Source organism: the organism of the source record quoted next, unplaced genomic scaffold (assembly GCF_019419815.1).
Source record: "Pyrus x bretschneideri cultivar Hongxiangsu unplaced genomic scaffold, Pyrus_bretschneideri_v1 Contig30, whole genome shotgun sequence".
NCBI classification, from domain to species: domain Eukaryota; kingdom Viridiplantae; phylum Streptophyta; class Magnoliopsida; order Rosales; family Rosaceae; genus Pyrus; species Pyrus x bretschneideri.
The window spans coordinates 1,858,349-1,881,009 of record NW_025999613.1 but is presented as its reverse complement, the minus strand read 5'-3'; the positions used below and the strand labels follow the sequence as shown (position 1 = coordinate 1,881,009).

The 22,661-nt window shown below is 37.0% G+C and overlaps 1 protein-coding gene across 4 annotated transcripts; it reads right to left on the bottom strand.

The window, feature by feature from the left end:
• Positions 1 to 10,219: 10,219 nt before the first annotated feature.
• LOC103954817 (glutamate--cysteine ligase, chloroplastic-like) lies at positions 10,220 to 17,314 on the bottom strand. 4 transcript variants are annotated; one of them, XM_009366646.3, is made up of 16 exons: positions 17,082 to 17,314; positions 15,939 to 16,320; positions 15,606 to 15,756; positions 15,301 to 15,408; positions 15,038 to 15,130; positions 14,542 to 14,625; positions 14,327 to 14,395; positions 14,180 to 14,250; positions 14,001 to 14,069; positions 12,129 to 12,222; positions 11,927 to 12,016; positions 11,764 to 11,844; positions 11,417 to 11,509; positions 10,870 to 10,950; positions 10,711 to 10,780; positions 10,220 to 10,537 (listed from the first exon to the last, which is right to left on the bottom strand). In XM_009366646.3, exons 2-16 carry the CDS (start codon positions 16,274 to 16,276, stop codon positions 10,449 to 10,451), a joined length of 1,581 nt encoding a protein of 526 aa, XP_009364921.2. In that variant the 5' UTR covers positions 16,277 to 16,320; positions 17,082 to 17,314; the 3' UTR covers positions 10,220 to 10,448. The 4 variants fall into 4 exon arrangements, with proteins under 4 accessions (XP_009364921.2, XP_009364920.2, XP_009364922.2 ...); XM_009366645.3 differs by having other exon boundaries at positions 15,939 to 16,315; XM_009366647.3 differs by having other exon boundaries at positions 15,939 to 16,304.
• Between the last annotated feature and the right edge of the window lie 5,347 nt (positions 17,315 to 22,661).

Sequence of the window (22,661 nt, the reverse complement as noted above, 5' to 3'; positions counted from 1 at the left end):
TATTGAGCACCTACGTACTTGTCTTGATGTCACACACACCAATGACTCGAGACTAGTCACTCTCCCTGAGAGAAGACATAGCACGTACTGATCTTAACGGACTGTCAATGCCCAATTGACAATCCTATGATCAGGAACGTTTAGGATGTGTCAACGAAAGAATGGTCTCATGAATCTAACTTCTTTAGATCGCATTCTTCCAATCACATATTCCTTGGACTTATCGTTTAAGCATATAACATTTATATGAGACGGCTCAAACAATAATCTTTGCCCTTTACATTTAAACTGCATTAGTTTGAGATGTCCGTAAAGTATCATCATATGATTGGTTTTAGGGCACATTTCCAACAATCTCCCACTTGCACTAGAGCCAATCAGCTTAGTCATCATTGATGATACCTCTTCTGTAATTCATTTCATAAATGGCTGAGTAGTAGGCCTAAACAATGGATATCTATATGTTATCCATAGAAGCAACCTTGAGAATAACGACGTCACCATTATACATGATTCTCAATCATGTGGTTCAGTCTCTCATTTGAGTTCGGACCTTGATAAGACCTTGATTCCCTGGCTTGAGCTATCGCCCCATTAGTGTCATACACTTTCTGGTTGGAACCGAATAGAGAGTTCATAAATGAACTTTCCCATCCAAACAACAATGTTGTAAGCTTCTATATGGCAATATATTTTGCATACATGATGGAACACATTAAAGTCGTTTACTTTTAACGTTTCCACCCAAATATCTCTTTAGTCATAATAAAGAGATATCTCATTATCACTTCATTCATAATGAAGAGATATTCTATGATGGATTAGATTCATAATCTAATACATTTACGTTTCCATTACGTTACTCTAATTCTTCCTCATTCTTGAGGAATCCATCCTTAGTATTTCTTAAATACCTAAGGATTCACTTGACAGTTGCCATGGTTCTGATCCTGGGCTTGCACTGATATCATCTTGTACCGTTCTAGGTACAACTTATATCAATGTTTTCATACAATATGAAATACATAAATCACCTTTCTGCGTATGCATAAAGGATTCTATTTATGCATTATTTCTTTGGGAGTCAAAGGGTACATTCCCTTTGAGAAGAACAACTTCCTAGTCTCACTAGAATTGTCATTCTAATTGAAGTTTATCATCATATGAGAAACTTCCTAGCATCTTATTGTCTATTTTAGGGATTGATATAATCCAATTATATCTTGAAATCTATCATTATAGATTTCCATCCCATGTATATAGACTATGTCTCCCATATACATTCTATCATTATAGAATGTTTAAAGTCATAACTTTAACGATGAAGAATTCCTTTCATTTTCAAAATTAATATATATCATGTATATATATTCAAATTTAGGAATATGATCAACTCCCACTAATCTTTTGTAAACCTAGTAAACAAAAGATTCATATACATCTTTATGAGAAATCAAACAATTGATCTTTTCTCATAAGACGCTTATAGCTCCCACTAGCTTGCTAAGATCCATGATGGATGGATCTCTACAACTAACATGTCTTAGAAGTATATATCATATATATATGGGTAATTGATAATGTCCAACGAACTAAATCTTATTTATGTTCATTCTTCTCCTAATGGAGAAATTCATTATCTTACGATGCTACTTTCCTTGATATTTTTCAAGGAAATTAATCTAAAGTGTTACTTTTTCCTTGGATCAAATCTAAGGAGGTAAATACTTTAGACGTCTTACTCATCTACTTACATTTCTTGAATTCTTTGAAACCTTTTGCAAAGTATTCGGACTTGTGTTTATTCAAAATAAACTAAAGTCCAACCGAGAGTGATCTTCGGTGAATGTCATACAACATGAGTAGTATTATGTTGTGGACAAGTGCCACTAACATCTAAGTGAATTAACCTCAACAACTTTGTGATTCTTTCTTCTTTCCAAAAGAATAAAGATTCGAACATTTCGCCTCTATACAATTTTAACAAGAAGGTATTGGATCCGGATCTAACGATCCAAAGCATCCATCTATGACCAACTCGTAACTTATGTTTTAGAGGTATCACAACTCAGTTGGGATTAGTCACTACCTTGCAACCTTTTGGGTTTTAAGCTTCGTTATATTCTTAAACAGTTAACACTACCACATCATCTCTACTACAGGGACAATTAATTAGATTACCATAATCTAATCATTCATTAATAAAGAACAATGTTTTGTCAAACAAAACATTCATCCATCTCTACAACTGTGACGGAATTATGTTCCTTTAAAATTGGGACGTAAAGACAATCTTTGGTTTTTCCAATTTCTTTGGTAGTTCATATGAGGAAGTAAGTACAATCCGCTTTCGCAGAGATCTATATTCGATTCACGTTTGGACTGTGAAGTACTTTCTCTTCTCTCATTAATCTTCTACTTCTTATTAGCACACTTTTACAACAATTGTAAAACATAGTTACTAATACAGAATCATGCATTCAAGTAGATGAACCAACTATTATGAACTTTTCAAGAACATTTTACAACACCTTCAAAAGGTGTGTTCTTGACACTTGCAAGACATTTCTTGCAAATACCCCTTCCAATGTCCATCCTTTCATAAAGAAAGTTTGTTCCCTTGGAGTTATTTTGCCTTCTTCATTTGACTTCCCTTTTGATTACAATAGTCATGGTCCCTAAACTCCCACTATCTCTCTTGAAACTTATTTCAAATGTGTTATACACATCAAACGATTTGGAGAGCGTGCGGTTATTGTTCACTATATAGTTTACAATAAACTTAGTGAACCATTAGGATAGGGACACAAAGGTGAAGTCCTTGCCTAGTTTCCGTCTCGTTAAGTGGTTTAACACTTCAATACTCAATGATTCAAAATCATCATAAGTCCATATAAATGGACTATTTTTGTCAACCAACCATTATGTTCTAAACATAATAACAAACTTTCAAGAGTTGTTCAAGGCAACTCTCATTTCTTCATACAACAATTTGTAAGTGAAGAATCATGGCACATAAAGTGTCCATGCCCTTGTGCTTACTTCTCAAGTTCCTTGTTTATGTAACAAAGAAACAAGCACTAAAGTTTGTGTTGATTAAGGGTTGTTCAAAGCAACTCTTATTTCTTAATACAACAATTTGTATTTGAAGAATTATGACATTAAAAGTGTTGTCCTTCTCATGTTAGACTTATCTAACATATTCTTCCAATGATACATTATCAATAGGAAGATTGTGAGGATGAGACTACTTAGTTACATCTACAAGCCATTAAAGACAATCTATGGGATTGTAGAACTAAGTCCGGAAATTAAAGCATTCGGCTTTTCTTTGTCAAGTTTTGGATAGCGTTTGCAAATATATTGGTAAACAAATACATAACGAATATAAATTGATTGATTTTAAGCCATTTGATTCGGGTCTTTAAATCAAATAGCACCACCCACTATTTTTGGCAAATTCCATATCCCTCATCGGAATTCGAGAGTTTTGTTGAACTCTTAGCGGGGTATGGGAGACTCACCATTACCAAGCCCACCTCACGATGATACGATATCGGTTAGCAAAAATAATGATGAGAGAATAACACTTTACTCATTTACAACTCTTGTAATTACCCATCTAGTTTGGCCTCTAGAGAATGTGGCCTCACGATGATACGATATCGGCACCATTGCACTTAGTTAAGTTATTCCCACCATGCTTAGTTCATGAAGGGGTTCAAGAATAGCCTCACAATGATATGATATCGGCCATCCTCGTTGCCTACACTTACCTCATCATATGTTTATGGACTCCTCCTGAGTGTAAGCATGCACTTTGTACTCCCCCATGATAGGGTGAAGCCGGTGTACAAGTCACAAACGATTGGAGCCCACCACGGTGGAAGGCCACGAAGAGCTATTCAAAGCATCTCTCGCTTATCAACTTAATAATGGTTTTAGTTGAGGGTTTTTGGTCTCATCACATAAATATTCATTTTAATCTAATTAAAACAATTTTGGTCCTATTACAACTATTGGTCCATTTGATTGATTTAGTTGTATATAATACTCCCACTAAGCTTTTAAAACGGTTTTTAAAGCAAGAGTATATGATACTACTAACATAAGGTTTGCATTCATTGATGGACTATATAGTTGCCTTAGGGCCTTAGGATGACTATGAACCTTTGATTCGATTCAACACGAGCCTAGTGTTGAATCTCGGTCTAGGGATGGAGATTGATTTTAGTTACGCGTTTAATCACATTAAGGCGTGTTGTCTTAGGGCGTTGGACCCAACTACTCCAATTTCATGCATATCGAATAAAACAAGAAAGGAGTACTTCAAAGTAAATAAGAGCTTATGCTCTTTTACAACAATTGATCAAATCAAATTACTTTAAAGTAAAGAAGAGCTTATGCTCTTTTACAACAATTGATCATATCAAATTACAACCAAAATTTAATCTACACATTCCCATGGTTCAAACAAATTTGAAACGGCCTTTCACATAGCTCAATTATAGTAAGCTTAGGTTCATAATCACCCTTTCTTTAATTAATTAACGCTTTAACTAATTAAACTTGAATGCAACATTTTCATTTGGTTTTTTGTATCCATAGAATTGATTTAAATGGAGCTAAATGAAATGAAAATCCAATTCTCATTTAAAGAGACAAAACAATTTTGTTCTCTACCTAATTTGGGCCAAAATGCTATGACCTCAACTTGTTTGGGCCATAGTGCAATTAACCTCAACTTTTGGGCTATTTTGCAAAAACTTAAACTTTTGGGGTCACTTTGTAAAAACACAAAAGTCCACTACTTCATGTAATTACAACTAGAACCCAAAAATTTCCACAAAAGCTAAAACTTCATTAAAGGAGCAAAACAATTTGTCCTTTTAGTGATTTTGGACCTTTACGTAAAAACGTAAACTTTTGGGTCAAAGTACAAATACACAAAAGTATCAAAACTTTATGTAATTGCATAAAAGCCCCACAAGGACCCTAATTGAGTAGGGTGGCCGGCCATTGAAGCAAAGTATATAAAAAAAAATTTCAAAGTTTTGTAAGTGGGGTGTGTGAAATGGAATAAATCATTACACACCTACCCACTAAAATTTCTTTAATTTTTCAAAACAAATATCTAAGATATTTAAACATAAGAAATATTTCTAAACAAAAACTTTATGAAATAAATCAAAACTTTGAATCAAAACACCAAACCTTTTGTTCTTGGCAAGAACATATCAAGAACAATGAAGAACATCCATGAAAACCCATAAGAGCTCCATGAACATTCTTCACCCAAAAAACATACCAAAACCACTCAAACTTAAGGGAAATAACATACAACCATACTAGGGTACATAGGGGTTCCAAAAGTCACTTTAAAACACTTTTAACAAGTCAAACAAGAACCCAAAAATCCACCCTTTGGATTTGGCCGAATTTCCCCAAAAACATGGCACCAAATTTTAGCTCCAAAATTCATGCTCATATGAACTACATCTACAACATTTGAGATGGCAAATTTTCTAACAAAATTTACATTCAAAGAAGCAAGAATAAAGCTTGTAACAATTACAACATTCAAATCACAAACTATGAACTACAAAACCCAAAAGGATTCACCAACTACTAGACTTAGGCTCTTGATACCACTTGAAGGAAGATTTGTGAAAAACAAGTTCATTTGAGCAACATCAACAACATGCAATTAACAATTAAAAGGCGGAATCATGTTTATATGCACTCAAAAACAAAACTTAACCCATGAACTTCAAAGCCTAGTAGATAGGTGAACCAAGACTCAACTCAAAACAAAGTGAGTTGAGAAATCAATACCTTTGTAGATTCCTCTTTGCATAAGCAAAGGCTAATCACCCAAAGAGAGGGCCTTCATTCCTTGCATCTTAGATCCATGGATTTGGATGGATGAAAAGATTTCTCCAAGTTCCCAAAATTGAGAACCTCTAAGTCTCCACACCAAGGCATATTGTAGAAGAAATGAGTGACCTTGAGGAAGTAAGATTGCTAGATGTTTTCCTCAAGGGTGGCCGGCCTCTTTGAGAGCAAAGGGAGGTTTGTGTTCTCATCTTTACTCCTTAGAAAACCCTAAGGATGAAATGGCTATAAAGATGTCTTTATACCACCTCACAATGGAGTGGCAAACTTGCAATTAAGCCAAGTTCACTACCCTCCTCTAAATGGCCGGCCATATGGGATTTATTGGGCTATTTGGGCCTTTGTGAATCATTATTCATTAAGTTGTCATACAACTTAAGTCAATGGATTTGACGTTCGAAGCCCATTGGGCCTTAAGGTCCAAAACTATCCCGAGGTCTTTTAACGAACTTATTCGTTTGATTAATAATCATATTAATTAATCCTTGCCATAAACAATTAAACCATTTAATTATTCTTACTCATCTTCGTTGAATCTTCAATCTCTACCTTACACGGTGTACGATCCATTAGGTTCCTTTTAGCGAGGTAGTGGGCGATTCAAACTCTTTCAAATCGATTGTGAATTGAAACTTACTTTCAATTCTCCCGTTAGTGATAATACACTTTTAGGGCTTCCACAAACCATGGTTGACGCCTAGCAGCATGTCATGGTTACCCAAGCTAATCAGAAGAGGTGGAGAACCTATTCAGTTTTAGGATTACAAATGCAATACGGTCTTTCTCTAATACAATACTCTTGACCACATTGTTTGGTTTGATAGTTTATTCATGTCTACTATCCAATGTGAGTCTTGTGCTTATATGATTACCTTGAATGTGATTTGGAACACATTCCTAAATCTCATTCATACTTTGGCCAAAGATTCTTAATCATATCATAGAGTATTCTCCCTCAAACAGTTTGAAGGTTAGAGATCCCTTGTTGCGCATTCACTTGCCTCCATGGCTAAGTGGCTTAACCCCAACGATGCCATGGACACCCTCCTGATGGAGTGACTTTGACATAATCAAAGATTAAGGACCTAACCACAAGACAACTGTGATGCCTCAGGTCAAAAGACTAATTTGCATTATCCCAACCATGAGTTCTCATGTGACATGAATATGAGAACTCTTCGTTGATCGTGTTCAGTGAACTCATTCTCTATTGAGCACCTACGTACTTGTCTTGATGTCACACACACCAATGACTCGAGACTAGTCACTCTCCCTGAGAGAAGACATAGCACGTACTGATCTTAACGGACTGTCAATGCCCAATTGACAATCCTATGATCAGGAACGTTTAGGATGTGTCAACGAAAGAATGGTCTCATGAATCTAACTTCTTTAGATCGCATTCTTCCAATCACATATTCCTTGGACTTATCGTTTAAGCATATAACATTTATATGAGACGGCTCAAACAATAATCTTTGCCCTTTACATTTAAACTACATTAGTTTGAGATGTCCGTAAAGTATCATCATATGATTGGTTTTAGGGCACATTTCCAACACCCCACAGGTCCAAATCTTCACTCACGCAGTCTGGTCTTCATCATCCTCTTCGTTCCATCAAAACCACCACCGTAAGATCTGCACTCTCAAGGCAAATTAGGGATTAGATTAGGGTTTTCACATAACTTTTTCATACAAACCCACAAATCCAATTTGCCTTCTCATCGGCTATGAATTCAAATAATAAAATAAAAGGAATACCTTAGGGTTTCTGAATCTAAGCAATTTCAATCAATTCCCCTTTGATTTCCTCTTCCTTCTCATCGACCACCAAAAGGTTCTGCAAATAGAAAAATTAAAAAAGAAAAAAAGCATTGATGATTGATCTATAATTTCAAGTTCTAGATAAAACATAAAATTTCAAGTTCACAAAACACCTAAATAATCCCAATAAAAACCCTTGCAGCAGAAACTTAGTCGACCTCGTCGATCCTGGGACCTAGGCCGCTGGCACTAGAATAGCATCATCATCAACTAGCCGGCATCGTCGCCAGCAATTCCCAAGTTCACCTTGTGATTGTGTTACAGATGCTCTTCGACTCCATCTTGTCTTCATCTTGTTGCCTTCTCTCCCTCTGACAGATGAAAAATTGAAGCAATAGAAAAATTGGTTCTAGGATGTCGAAAGAGCGAGATGGAAAGGAGAAGACAAAATATTAATTTCAATTCTTGCTCAAAACCAGGGCAACCACACTCTTATATTTTCCACATAGCAATTTTGTTGTTAGTCTCAAGCAGAAATCAAATAACTCAACAAATTAGACACCCCAAATTTCAATCTTTATCACCGACCTTCAACCCAAACCCCAAATATTTTTCTTCACTAAACCAAAAAAAAAGAGCCAGGAGCATAAGTAGAGAAAAGGACAGAAGCAAAGAGAAAGGAGAGAGCACAACACCTAGAAAGAAAAAAGTGAGAAAATCAAGACAGAAGGAGAGAGACGAGAAAATCATTAAAAAGAAAAAAAAAAGAAAAAACAATAAAGAGAGAACATACACGCAAGGAGAGAAGACAAGAAAAAAGAGAAGGAAAGCACTACAGACAGGAGGAAGAATAGAGAAAACCATAAAAGGAGAGGAGGAAGGAGAGCACTAGCATGTAGAAAGAGGAGAGAAAAAGAAATTTAATCAGTAATCGTAGGATTGCATCGAACGACCAAGATCAATGGGAGAAACGGGTCCAGATGGGGCCCTGTTCTTAGGACTGTTGGACCCGCCCCGCCCCGTTAATTTCTTGAACCCGCCCCGCCCCGCCCCGCCCCTTTTATGTTTTACAATTTTCAGACCTGCCCCACCCCGTCCCGCGGGTCTAGTACCCGTTTGCCCACCCCTAATTTATACAATCACAATTAAAAAATATCCATAACAGTTTTTTATATTTATAAATGGTGTTAGGCTCACTTCTTAAAATTTGTTAGTTGTTTAATTTGTTATTGACTATTGAACATAAATATATATTTTGTTTTCTTAATTATTAAATTTGTGTTGTTTTAATTATTATGTATGATGAATGAATATTGATGAACGCGATTAATTTGTTATATTATAATTTGAATTATTATTTTTAATATATGCATTTTTTATTATACGTTTATTATATTTCTCCATGTCCTAACCATTTCTATATCCTTATTTTTTGAGATTTGATGTGTTGCCTTGTCGTGTGTCGCCGTATTTGCGTTTGTGTCTGTGCAACCTAGCTACAACCTACTTTCCAATTATTCTCTTGGTAGTTCAAACATTCCCCTTGTATTTATAGCTTTGCTACTTTCCTTTATGGTATTGATTTCCATGTATTAAAGTCCCTTCTCAAAGCATTGCTAATTAAGTAACTACAAGAACTTGCCCGACAGACATTGGAACTTACACGAATAGGTTTAAACTTTGTCCAATTACTTGTATTTATCAATTATTTTTAAATTATTTACCTTTCATGTTATTTACTGTCGTTTTGACTAACACCCCAGACGGGTTTGCAAGCATTTTTCTTACCGCTCTTGCTTTATTTCACTTTGCTTCTATCTTTACTATTCTTATAAGGATTGCAAACTGATTTGGACCAACACTGATCAGTTTGTGGTCATTACTTTGACATGCAAACTGAAAGTAGTTGGAAAAAACAAAAAATGAATTCAAACGAGCCATAAAATTTTCTTTTGATTCAAGCGATTTAAACTACGAAAAAATGAATTCCAACTTTGATGCTATTCAACCGTAAAAAGTTGAAGACAATAACAACTCCAATGCAAAGACTAACCGGCCGGTGAACAGTGTCCCATCATCAGTTTTCGGTTTTCGGTTGTGTTGAGTTATCAATCAATTCTTGACGCCGATCAACAAGAGAAACAGAAAGTAGTAGGCAGATCGGAATTTCACATCATGGTTGTTTCTTCCCGTCACCTACAACCACCCTTTTCTTTTCGGTTGATAATGCCGGAGCTTGACAAATGCATCGTCCAAAGCAATGAGCTTAGATCCCAAGTGGTTAAGCACGTTTAGTTTACCACCACATCGAACTATCTACCATTAGATTAGACGCTTCCACTTTTACCACACTGAGTAGCATAACTAGATGTAGATGTGAGTTAGGTCAATTGATCAGGACAATAAGTTCACCTCTTCCACCCAAGTTTGAATCCCCCGTCGTTTAAAACATTGCATGAAAGAAAAACAAATAACAGAGCTATTCAAGTGGGATGAAACAAAGATGAACTTGTGTTCATTTTCTCTCCCACAAAACATCGTTAGGTTGTACAAATGGATTCATCTGAACAAGTTTGAATTATTTTTAACCTTCCAAGATTAAACCGGGACAATGATTCGACTATGTTCGGTCCAAAGTAAACGTGAAACTCCATGCCTAAGATTTACATCACAAATTATTCCTGTGTAAAGGCACAAACTGAAAGCAGCTAAGATAGAAACTAGGGTTACACCTGAAAATTTGAAAAGGTTATAACACGAAATGACCCCGTTGATGCACTTCACGCCTCAGTAGAGTAGCTCTTCAAAAACGGGGTCTATCTGTTGTCCCCATTTCCCATTGTACAACTCCAATAGCTTCTCAGCTGGTGTTACACCTGCAATATAATCAACGTTCAACGTAAATGCCTACTTCCCTCAAAAAAGAAACAGAAAAACCTATAGAGAGTATAGCACACATCCTGGCCGATGATAGAAAGTTGGCTTAGCTTTTCGAAACAAGAGAAGAAAGATAATAAAAGACAGGAGGGAGGAACTCCCGTTTACGTACCAGCTCTAACCAACTCCACCACCTCATTCAAGAATCCTGTTTCTTTGAAACCTCTCCTTTCCAGGCCATCCTGCAGAAGAAAAGGATGCCATAATCTAGTCATGCACAGACACGGGCTCATGCAAACACAAAGAGAGCACCGAGAGAAGCCCAATTTACCTTTGCCAACGTTACAACATCTTGAGCTACATGCTTGAGCAATCCATCCCTAAATGGTGTCTTTAGACCAGTTAAGGGGACCTACTAAAAGTAACTTCACAATTAGGTTTGCAAACTTAATCACTGTTTAGAAATGTACGAGGTCTGTATCGCTAATAAAGAACAGAAGTATGAAATTTATCCTGAAGTTCAAACTTCAAACTACATGAATAAATATTGAATTGAAGGAATGCTAAACTAGCGAATTCCAAAGCTGTGTTTAGCTAAAGATAGAAGGTTGGGCACAGGTTCAGAAGATTGGCAAACGAAAAGGAAACTAGTAAAACATATCGCTAAATCACTTCAACTGGACTTTAACCAGAATGGCTAGGCCGTTTATTTTCCCTAGCTACCCAAACTGTCATTCCATTCCAGCACCAAATGTCTCTTCCTGGGCTCCAAAAGTGGCATAAAACAAGTTACACGCGAGTGCAAACAATTTGCAACCTGACCACATTATATGCCGTAAGTGCGTATGTTAACCACTCCACAGGGTATTTAGCATCACCTTATTTCTCAGCAACTGTCTTTCTTCAGGAGTCCAATCAGCTGTAAGGTCTAATACGTTTTGTAGGGAAACCTCATCATACAATATACCTACCTGAAATTTGAGACAAGCAAAATCAGCTGATGTCACTGGATATTAGTAGTGAATAACATAACCTGAAGAAGCTAGATCGCTGTCCTTCAGATACGATTTAGCAATACACAGACAACAAATGAGACACCAAGGACAAAAAGGAAACACCAGTAGAATAAAAGGATGAATATTTGTTCTATCTGTACATAATTAACAGAAAATAATGTTAACAAAAAGTGAAATGTAAACATACGATTGTGAGTCAAATGACTTACCCAAAAGGCGGGCAAAGCACATAATCTCCTCCAAGGCCCTCCATCAGCACCCCTCATCTCCAAGTATCTCTTTAGCCTGACCTGAATGTAAAAATAGATATCATATAATTAGGCAATAGTATAAAAAACATGTGATAATTTGATTATTGATGCTCGCATGAACCTCAGGGAATATGGTTGTCAAATGATTCTCCCAATCGTTCAGGGTTGGCAATTCACCCGGAATGCAAGGAAGCTTCCCTGCCAAAAAGTCCTGCATGTAGATAAAAGTACCAATGTCTTCAATAAATTAGTAGCTTCAGACAGACAAAAACAGCTACAGAAGAAAGCCTAAAATTAAAAGACCATAATGGATAGATGGAAACCCGGAAGCTCATTCCAGCGCAATCGATATACTTCTTTTGCCGATAAACAAAGTACATGGGAACATCGAGAGCATAATCAACATACTGCTCAAACCTGCATAACAAATAACTATAATAAACAATACATACAAAAATAACTGAACCATTCTCCATTCATTACATATTATGTGCAGAGCTAAGTAGTATAGCTACAAAAAGGGTTAAATAAAACCACTCAAAGTTAAATAATATATATATATATATATGTATATATCATTAAAAACCATTTTAAATTCATTATACCATTCATGTACTCTGTCACAGCTCCATAGTTCATACAAACCCATTCGTATAAAAAATGCATTAATCAAAACACAAAGCAGACATAACTCCGGTTTTAGTAGACTCAGCAATGTCTTACACGACCTGCAAGATACTAATTTAGTATTACGTTTTTCATTTGATTATTTATTGATTTAAAATATATTTTCTTTAACGGGTAATGAGTCGAGTCATATTATTCGTTAATATTAATGGGTCTATTTCGGGTTGAGTCAATTTTGGATCAGGCCATATTACCTGTTTATTTTAACGGGTGTTACACGAAACAACCCGTTAAGATATTGGGTATGTCATAAAAACGACATGAACACACAGGAAACATGACACAAATGCCAAGTCTAGTTTTTAGCATCCAAGTTGAGCAGTGATAGAAAATTTGACCAACGAAATTATATTTGGTAAACAGCTAGAAAATTGATGTTATCCAAAATTGCACATAGACAAAATATTGATGGAGAATGTTCTCTCATCAGGTTTTGATTTGTTTGGCTGAGATTCTTGAGAACATTATATTAAGAACAAACAAATAAGCAGATAATGCATAAAAAGGAGATCAAGGACCTGTTTCTTAACAAACACCAGTGTTTTGAAAAACGTGCCCCAAGGCACGCCTGGCGGCTGTGGAGGCCAGGCGGGGGTGAAATCACCTCTACCCAGTGGGAGTAAGCAAAAACTCACCTAGACGTGGTTGAGGCGCGCCTTACGGCGTTCTGAGGTGGCCAAAATCCTTGCCTAAAATTTGTTGGGGACCCTCGAAATCGAAGGCTGGGCCTTTGAGGCTCTGCCCTCTGGGTTTTTTTCTGTTGCAAAGGCTGCCCTCTGGTTTTCTTTCTGTTGCAGCGGCATCATCTTCACGAAGAAGACGACCGTGAAGAAGAAAAGAAATTCTTTTTAAAAGACTTGGTTCAAAACAACGCTATTTTGGCCAAGTCTTTTATTTATTTATTTTTTTTTATTGACTTGGCCCAAAACGATGTTGTTTTGGCCAAGTCTAATTTTTATTTTAATATAAATTATAACCCCTAGCAGATCCCCTTCTTCCCCATCCTAATACCCGATTCCCATATTCCCATCACAATTCACCCAATCCCCATCCCAAATTCCCCAATTCCCCAATTCCCCAAACCCTCAATCCCATATATCAATTTTACCCCAATCTCATACTTCAATTTGTTTCAAAATTTCTCCACACCACCACAATTTGTTTCAAAATTCAAGTAAGTTTTTTAGTATTCTAATCTCAATTTGGTCTTGATTGCTTGTTTGATTGTTGATTAATTTGTTTCACAAAGTATTATATTTATTAAAAATTTTGGGTCCCGTGAAACTTTGCCTCACGCCTCAAGGCTTTTGCCTAGGTGGGGCTACCCAAGAAATACCTTCGCCTTTTAAAACACTGACAGACATTGAACTTTCTATACTCAAAGTGATGTTACCTACCATCAAATACTTCAATTCTGAAGTACAAAATTCTAGTCACAGATTGCAGGAACTAGTTCATAAGTACAAATAAAAGCCTTAACCCCAAAAAAAGAAAAAAAAAATACTTACCCAAAAGAGTCATCAAAAACAAAAGGAAGCATGCCAGCACGATTATTATCCGTATCGGTCCAAATTTGGCTGTTACAAGAAGTAGAAGAATCAATACAGATGCTGTGAACCAAAAACAATACAGATAACACAGAAAATTTAGTAAGCATATATGACAAAAACATGAGAACAATAGAAACCTTCTCATGCTTAGAAAACCATTTGGCTTTCCTTCAGTGAAAGGTGAATTTGCGAATAGAGCTGTTGCTATCTGTTTCATTTGTTGATAGGTTAGATACCACATAAGTAACAGTTTTACATCAAAAGAAGATACCACAATTCCTCACAGGCTGCAAAGCAAGACCAGCACGAAATTTCCTTATCATGTCTGCTTCAGAACTGAAGTCCAGATTAACCTACAAAGGTGGGGAAAAATAAGGTTTTGCATGAGCTACAAAGATCTGACTCCGCACCAAATCAGCGGAATATCAGATTATGAAACCTAACCACGTGTAAGAAGTATTGATCAAAAATACCTGATTAGTAGTAACAAAGATCTTACCTGTACAGTGCAAGTTCTGAACATCATATCCAGTCCAAGAGTGCCAACTTTTGGCATGTAATTTCTCATAATATCATATCTTCCCTGAGCCAAAATACTCAATCAGCATGCATGTAATCGAAGTACAGAAAAGTTACGAAAAGTGGCGTTATTAAAGCTATAACTAGACCCAATCGGGACACTGAGTAAATGCAGTATGAAATTTCAAAAGCAGCATTTGATATCAGCATCTAACAATAAGAGTTACTGTAGAAGAGTGATGTGCTTTGGTGTTCCTTTTCCTCATTATAAAACTACTAAGACGCTGTTTCAAGAAAATTATTAGAAGTTCTCCATCAACTAAAGCTGCAACCCTTCTCTAGCCCTCCAATAACCAGTAAAGTGGAATAAAGAGGCATGCTTCAGCAACTGTGCGGATGTGCCATCTCAATTTCTAATCTAAACAAATGATTGATTTGTGCATTGCCATATGGTTGAGAAGAGGATTAAACAGTACCTTGGGCATTATAGGTATGTCCTTAAGTCCCCATTTAGGCTGAAAACCGATTCCAAGAAACCCGATTCCCATTTCCTCTGAAAGTGCTTTGACCTAATAAAAGTTAATAGAGTGCAAATTTACTCACCAAATACAAAACAACAAAAAAAAAATATAACAAACAGAGACTTCATTTGTCAACTCGACTTTACTTAAAATCAATTTATTCATGAAATATGACCCAAGTTTGCATGTTAATTCCAAAGTTCTGTTGTTCTTCTGACCTGATAAAGGTGTGAATTGACTTCGGCACAAGTTTGATGCAGAGTCTCAAGAGGTGCGCCACTAAGTTCAAATTGACCTCCAGGTTCCAGTGATATGCTTTGCTTACCCTGTCCAATAATGTTATACTTTTTCAAATCACAAACAATAAATGACAAGGGTTTCATGATAACTGATTTGACATGGAAATATGAGGATGCAAGAGTTATGAAGGGTTTCGAAATATTACAATCCGTATGACAGATAATAAAAGGAAGTAAAACAAATTACAAGCATCATCTGAAGTTGAAGAGTAAAAAAAGATTACCTGTTTGAGGCCAATAATTTTGTCGCCTTCCATAACTTTTTCCCAATCATATCTCTCAGAAATTCCATTAAGCAACTCAGCTATTTGTTCATATTTTATAGGACGTAAGGTTTTTCGTTCAAAACCAAATTTCTCATGCTCTGTGCCAATTCTGAGGATCAAGCATGTTTAAATTTTCAATATGATTGGTTATCCAACAAACTAGGTATATAGAGGGAGGTAGCATACAGACATAACATGCTGAAGTCTCACTGACTTTCAAACCACATTGTATAAACAATGAATCACGTAACTACACCACTCTGGTAAATGTGTAAATAAGGCAATAAATACCTCCATTTGTCCTTAGACTTGCATCCAGAGGCAAGATACGCTACAAGATCCTCTTTTGTCAGTGGCTCAGTAGCAATTACTGCATCTTCTGTTGGAGGACTGGCAGCAACTATCACACTATGCCCTCGTTTCTGTCCTACTCCTGCATTGGCTATATGCAAAATCTGTGCCTTACTAGAAGAAGAATATAATAGAGAAGAGAAGCCAATGGAATTTTCCTTCAACTTGGATGCATCTATACTGTTTGCCCTACTGAAAACCACATTTTTCCCAGATTTATATCGAAATAGCTCAGTACGGATGCAGTATGATGACCCCGTCTGTGAAAAGAGTACCATGGCCGCCCCTGGAGAATCTGTACACAACCTGTCAATCAACTACACTTTACAAATTCAAGGGAATTAGATGAAAATTAGCCATCCCAGAGACCTACCATTGCCTCTCTCCTAGTTAAGGCCTATCTAAAATGATATACTTCTTGCATTGAATGTCCATGTCATAGTTCAGTAAACCATCTTAAAGTTTAAAACCAACGATAATTTATTTATTTATTTTTAATACAGACAATATATTTACACGAAGACCATACAATGGGCTAAACCACACAATGTGCTGCCATAATAATTTGATGTCTAACTCGCTATCCACCAGAGTCGAACCTAAGACCTCCCACTTTCTAGGAATACTATCAAACCGTAATACTAAGTGGCAAAAACCATTGTCATCAATAATTTCAATTCTCTTTTCCATGCATAATTTTCCCCTTTTTCTTTCCCTTAAAAAAATCAAAACTTAACAACCCTACTAACAAATTAGAATATTCAATCACAGCCACTACAGAATACAGAAGGTGCATAACTGTATAATTGAATGGCCCAACAAAACAAGTATTTATAAAAAATAAAAAAAACCCTAAACAGCGTTATCATAGGATATCAAAACTGAAAATTAAACATTTAACGTTTGAAATGTAAATACAATCAAATCATTCGAAATCCAAAAACTGTGTATGCAACCTCCCACGGTAATTAACACAACCAAACTTCAAAATTGAGGCTCTGAAGATTAAAACTTGGCAACTGCAGGTAGGTTAAAATTAATCCAACAATAAATTATCAGATAAAAATTTATTGGAGGATTTACCTGGATAGCTGAGAATTCAGTCGCAATTCAAATCAAGGATTTTGCAAGAAGCTGCTGACTAGGGATTTTGGATTGCTCTCTAATAGAGAGAGATTCAGAGAGACACAGAAAAAATCAGAGGAGAGAGAGACAGAGAGACAGAGAGAGCCTCCCCTGTGCTGCTGATGAAAAGAAAGCACAAGCAGGTTTTTTTGGATGAGAAATTAAATAGTGGTGCGGCGGCTCAAATGATCCAGGTCCACTCCGGATCAGTTATCTCCAAACCAAATAATATATTTGGAAATTTTATTTCAACTCATATAATTTCTTTTTATCCTAATTTAAATTTTAAATGTTAATTGTCTTTTTACTATCACTTTCAAGATGAAATTAACAATGAAACTATAATTTATTAATAAACCCACACCCAATAATAATCTCTATCATCATTCTTTGTTTATATTACATTTATTTCATCTAAAACCCTAAGAACTCTTATAGAAAAAAACAAGTTTTTTTATCGATGGATAATGATTTTGAAGTTTTGAATTCTCAAACTAAGGTATGAAGCGATTTATGCAAATTTTGTTTTCATTTGTTTCAAATTTTTTTAGAGTTTAGAAGATAGGTTTTCGGTTCATATTAACGTCAGCGGATTCGGTTCATATTAGCATCAGGTTTTGGTAGTCTAATCTCATATGTTTTTGAGAGACGACGTAATGTAATATGACATATCTTTTGCTGCAAAAGTGAAGTTTCTTTGAAAATTTATGGAAACAAGTCTCTCTCTTTCTCACGCAGACCCAGTTTCTTTGAAAACACAACCTTTGAAGTATCTTCTGCTGCTCAAGCAATTCCATTAATTCTTGCATGCAATTGTGTTGTGCTATATCAACTATGGGCGTATTGTTGTACTACATTAACGAAAGCACTAATGCAAATAAAATCACGGGGATAAGGATATTCAAGAAAACAAGAAATTGAAGCGTTAGGTATATGGAAGATTCATAAACAAGTAGAAATTTTACTGAATTAATCAACTTGTCCACAGAAGTTGAATTCCAAAAAGCTTTCATTCCCATCAACAATGGAAACTTCACCAAATTATTTAATTTGAGATTTATTTTCTTTAATTAAATGGGTATAAAGATAAATTTATATTTTGAATTGGGTTTGGAATGATAGTTTAGGTAGTAAATTTGGGTTTAAAAGAGATACTATTTTTCATTCCCATCAACTTGTCCACATAACTAATATTTGTTGTTGACATAAAATCGTGTGGGATCAACTCTATCCAGAAATCTCTAAACCGAATAATATTAGTCAACGATGTAAAATCGTGTGAGGTTAGTTCTGTCTAGAGCTCTCCGAACCAATAAATATTAGTTGGAGACCAAATAATATTTGTCGTTGACGTAATATCGTGCGGGATCAGTTCGCTCCAGAACTCTACGAACCGATTAATCGTCGACCTAAAATCATGCGAGATTAGTTCTATCCAGAACTATTTGAACCAAATAATATTAGTAGAAAAAGGTAAGCAAAATCCTCCATTTCATTATTGTCAATGTTTGTCGTTGCCATTTGTCTTCAAGTAGGACTTATATGCAGCTGTTGTGCGTCATGAGCTCCTAAAGCCAATCACCAACTATAGCCTAATGTAGAAACAAGAGCATTAATCTAATGACCATCAACTCATATTTATCCAATCTAGCTTTCGACATTTAGAGGAAAACTTTTTGGAGCGACATCTTCGTTGATGCAAATTTTCGCCATCTCTAACTTTGACGAAAAAGCACCTGCAAAACAATCAACATCTTTGATCAAGAACCTAAGGCTTATGCGCCCACAAGGTTAGGGGGAGGGGGGGTTAGGCCAATGGATCTCCAATGCTTAAGTTAGTTTCTCTGAGAAGAGTAAAGTGTTTAGGGCTTTTAGGGGTAGCAAAAGCTTACCGAAATTTGGTAGAATAAGGGATATATATAGAGGAGTGGCCGGCCATGCTGTTACGGTTTTACCCTACCCATAGCGACATCCTATTGGCCAAGTTTTTATGGAGAATTGTTCTCAAGATATTAAATAGGAAATAATATATTGAGATAATGGGGTAATTATCCCTAATTGATTTAAATAAGGATTACTTACTTGAATGGAGTCAATATTCAATTGGGAATGTATTAAACATAGGATTTGGGTAATTAATCCTTATTTTTAATGCTTTGACTTTTCCTTGCCAATGGCAAGTGAGCTGTAGGCAATCGTATTTAGCTATTGGGACCTTCAAGGGTGTGAGCTGCGCGTGGGAGTATCTGAGGAGCTTGCTGATTTAATGAGGGCAATCTTGTCTTTCTTGAGCAAAAGTTCACATGTCACCTTTAGAATTTTTGGGATTATTTTAGGCTCCACAAATACCCCCACACCTGTTGGGCTGTAAGTAGAAAAAAGGGGAGTAGGTGTAGAAATCTCAAGCTGCATAGGCTTGTAGAGTTGTTTTCCAATTTGAACTTGATCACCTTCCTTGATTTAGAGATAGACTTCTTCTAGGAAAAGGAAACTAATTGCCCCCAATATTCTAGGAAAAGGAAACTAATTGCCCCCCATACCTATTTAATTCTGCCTTAAGCAGGGGATTAAATAAATTTGGAGAACAATCATCATTCCAACAAGGAAGAGAGAAGCTAGAGGAAATTTGTTCCCCCTCCCCTAGCTTTCTTCTTCTCTTGCCCTTGCAAAGAGTCGTCTCACGTTGTTGTTCTTCTTCGCCGTGCCACACAAAGGTAAGAAAATTTTTAATTTTCTTCTTCTTAATTTTTTGGAACTTCGGGGCTTGAAAAATTAGCTCAGCAAGGGCTGAAAAGGCGTGAGAAACGTGGCAGGGGTGCCACAGGGCTGCTGTGCTGCAATGGACAGCGTGGGCTACTAGTGGTGCAGCACAGGAATCGACTCAGCTTGAGCCAAGGTGCTAGAAGTAAGAGCAAAGCTAGGCACGCAGCTGGCATGGGCTAGGTGATGGCTCGGCACGAGCCAAAGGCGGGGGGCGGGGAGCGGAGCTGGGCTCAGGCCCGCTAGAGCTTGTAGGAGAAGGAGAGAGGCGTAGGGCGCTCACCCCCCTCGTTGGTGGACTGGGCCAAGAAGCCTTTAGGCCAGCAGTGGTGCGCTGGGCACGAGAGAAAGAGCTAGAGTCCAGGCCGTGAGGCTTGGCGTGCTGCTGGGCTCCTAGGGTTTGGGCATGCACTAGAGGAGAGAGAGAGAAAGTGAGGACTAGGCCCTCTTATGGCCTAGGCGTGTAGGTGAGCTGGGCCATGGGGCTTAGCGCTGGGGCGCTGGGCTCTACAATCCTCTTTTTTTTATTTTTTATTTTTTATTTTTTTGTTTCTCTTCTAACGAGCTGCCTTCTAATATTTTTCTTCGTACTTTTGTAGGGATATTGAGATGTCTTCCTCTGATTGCAAAACTGACGAATACCCTCCACTTTTATACCACCAAGGTGGTTCTTCCAGCAAGGTGGCCTACTTCAAGACGGCACATGTCAAGATCAATTCTGATGAGCGGTTTCGGGATTTTCTTAAGACGTGCAAGTATGCGATTCCGTCAGGGGTTCGCGTCAAGCGGGTGAAGGATGATAGTGGCCATGAACCTTGCGGAGAGGGTGTCATTGGTAGGAGGAGGGCTATTAAATTCCATTTGTATTACTTCTTGTTGGGATTTACTTTTCCCATGCCGCGTCTTTTTTCAGGAAGTGATCTACCCCATGAAATGCAATTCTGCTCAGTGTTCCCCAAATGCAGTTCGTGCGATGGTGGCGTTGTCTAACTTAAGTAGGTTTTTTTTATCTTGGCTTGACCATAAGTTCTGATACTTCTTTGAAATCGGCCACAAGGAAGGTATGGGGCAGCTGATGTCTCGCGATAGGCTACTTGATGCTTTCTGCAAAGGTGATAATGGGTGGGCAAGAGATACCTTGGAGGTAAGTGGAAAGTGGGAGTCTGAATCCTCTCCTGAGCTGTGTGTTCCGACTGTCTTTATCAATGGTAAATGAACTACTTCATTCCTGGCCTGCTTGAATTTTTGTTAAGTTACTCCATGACTTTCGTTTATTGATAATCCTTCTTACTTTGTGTAGATTCAGAATTTGGCTCAACTCCAAGAACTTCGGCGGACATGAAGAAAGTGCACATCGATTTGGCCATTCATGCTGAGTACCGTAAGAGGTGCTGGCTGCTCAGTCTTATTCGTCGGGAGAAATGTGACATGTCTCCAAATGAAGAGATAAAGTGGATATAGGATCAGGCTCTTTCTCACCCCATCACCGCTGTAGAGCCTACTGCCAATAAGGGTGGAAAGAAGAAACATTCCTTACCTGCTTGTGAACCTTCGGCAGAGAAGTAGACAAGGACTTCTTCTGCTACTTGCAGGGGCTCATCTACTACTAAAAAGCTTGTCATCAATCTGACTTCTCCCAAAGGGACGAAAAAGACCGTTGAGTCAAAGCCTGTGAAACCTGATGCTCCGAAGGCAGCCACGACCATTGCTGAGAAGATTGCCCAACGGAAAGGTTCGGTGGTGCCACCGGTGTCTGGGTTTGTGTCAAAACGCATATCAGGAGCCAAGTTCGATTTGGCTTTTGAGAGGCTCACCGCTATAAAGAACGGGAAGATGGATTCTGCTACTAAGATAACGCCTAGGCTTGTTCCTTCTTTCATTATGACTGATTCATCTGCTGAGAAGGGGAAGTTTACTTGCATGGACAGTTGTGAGAGATCCACCGAGTTTGAAGCTGGGAGTTTCCAGAAGTTTGTTCGTTGTTGAAGGCTGACCTGCTTGAGGACGTTGATGTATGTGCCAAGTTTGTTGATAGTGTTAAGAAAGTTGTCGTCTGCTCAGACTCTTTTGTGAAACTTCCTACCTACTCGATGAGGTCTTCCCTAATTGCTACAATGCATAAGACTTTGATGATGTGGTATAAACTCACACACAAATTAAACCCTATAAATTATGCAATTGTAGTACGAGTAAGTAGGGATCCTTCTATTCCGGGGATTAGAAGAGATGTTAATCAACACAAATTAAACTTATTAAACTGAAAACTAAGTTAAACTAACAACAAAACAATGATTGGGGGATTTTGGACGAATTTAATTAAAACAAAAGAAAATGGCAGCAAGTAAATTAAGTTGTGAATGAAATATGGATGAAATGATAGCTAAATGATTCTTCTCCACACATGAATCATATGCATACAAATCGATTTCCAATTATTCTTCCTATAAACCACAAATGACAATGCCCCAAATTAATTGTGAACAGTACTAATTAACTCTCAAGTTTTCCTAAGTTCATTGAATTGGACTTAGCAATGCAATCAAATTATTCTTCTCAAGTTCCCTTACTATGAAAAGCATGATAGAGATACATCTCAAAGATCTTTAAGTTATGTGAAAATCATAAGCATTGACAAAGCATTCGTAACTATGAAAAACATGATACTCCTGCCAAGAATTTACTTAACTCAATCATGACTAGTGACTTTTACTACTTGCAAATATAAGTTCATAATGATTAGGTGAAATTTCCTTATATTCTAGTATCAAATCCCTGCAT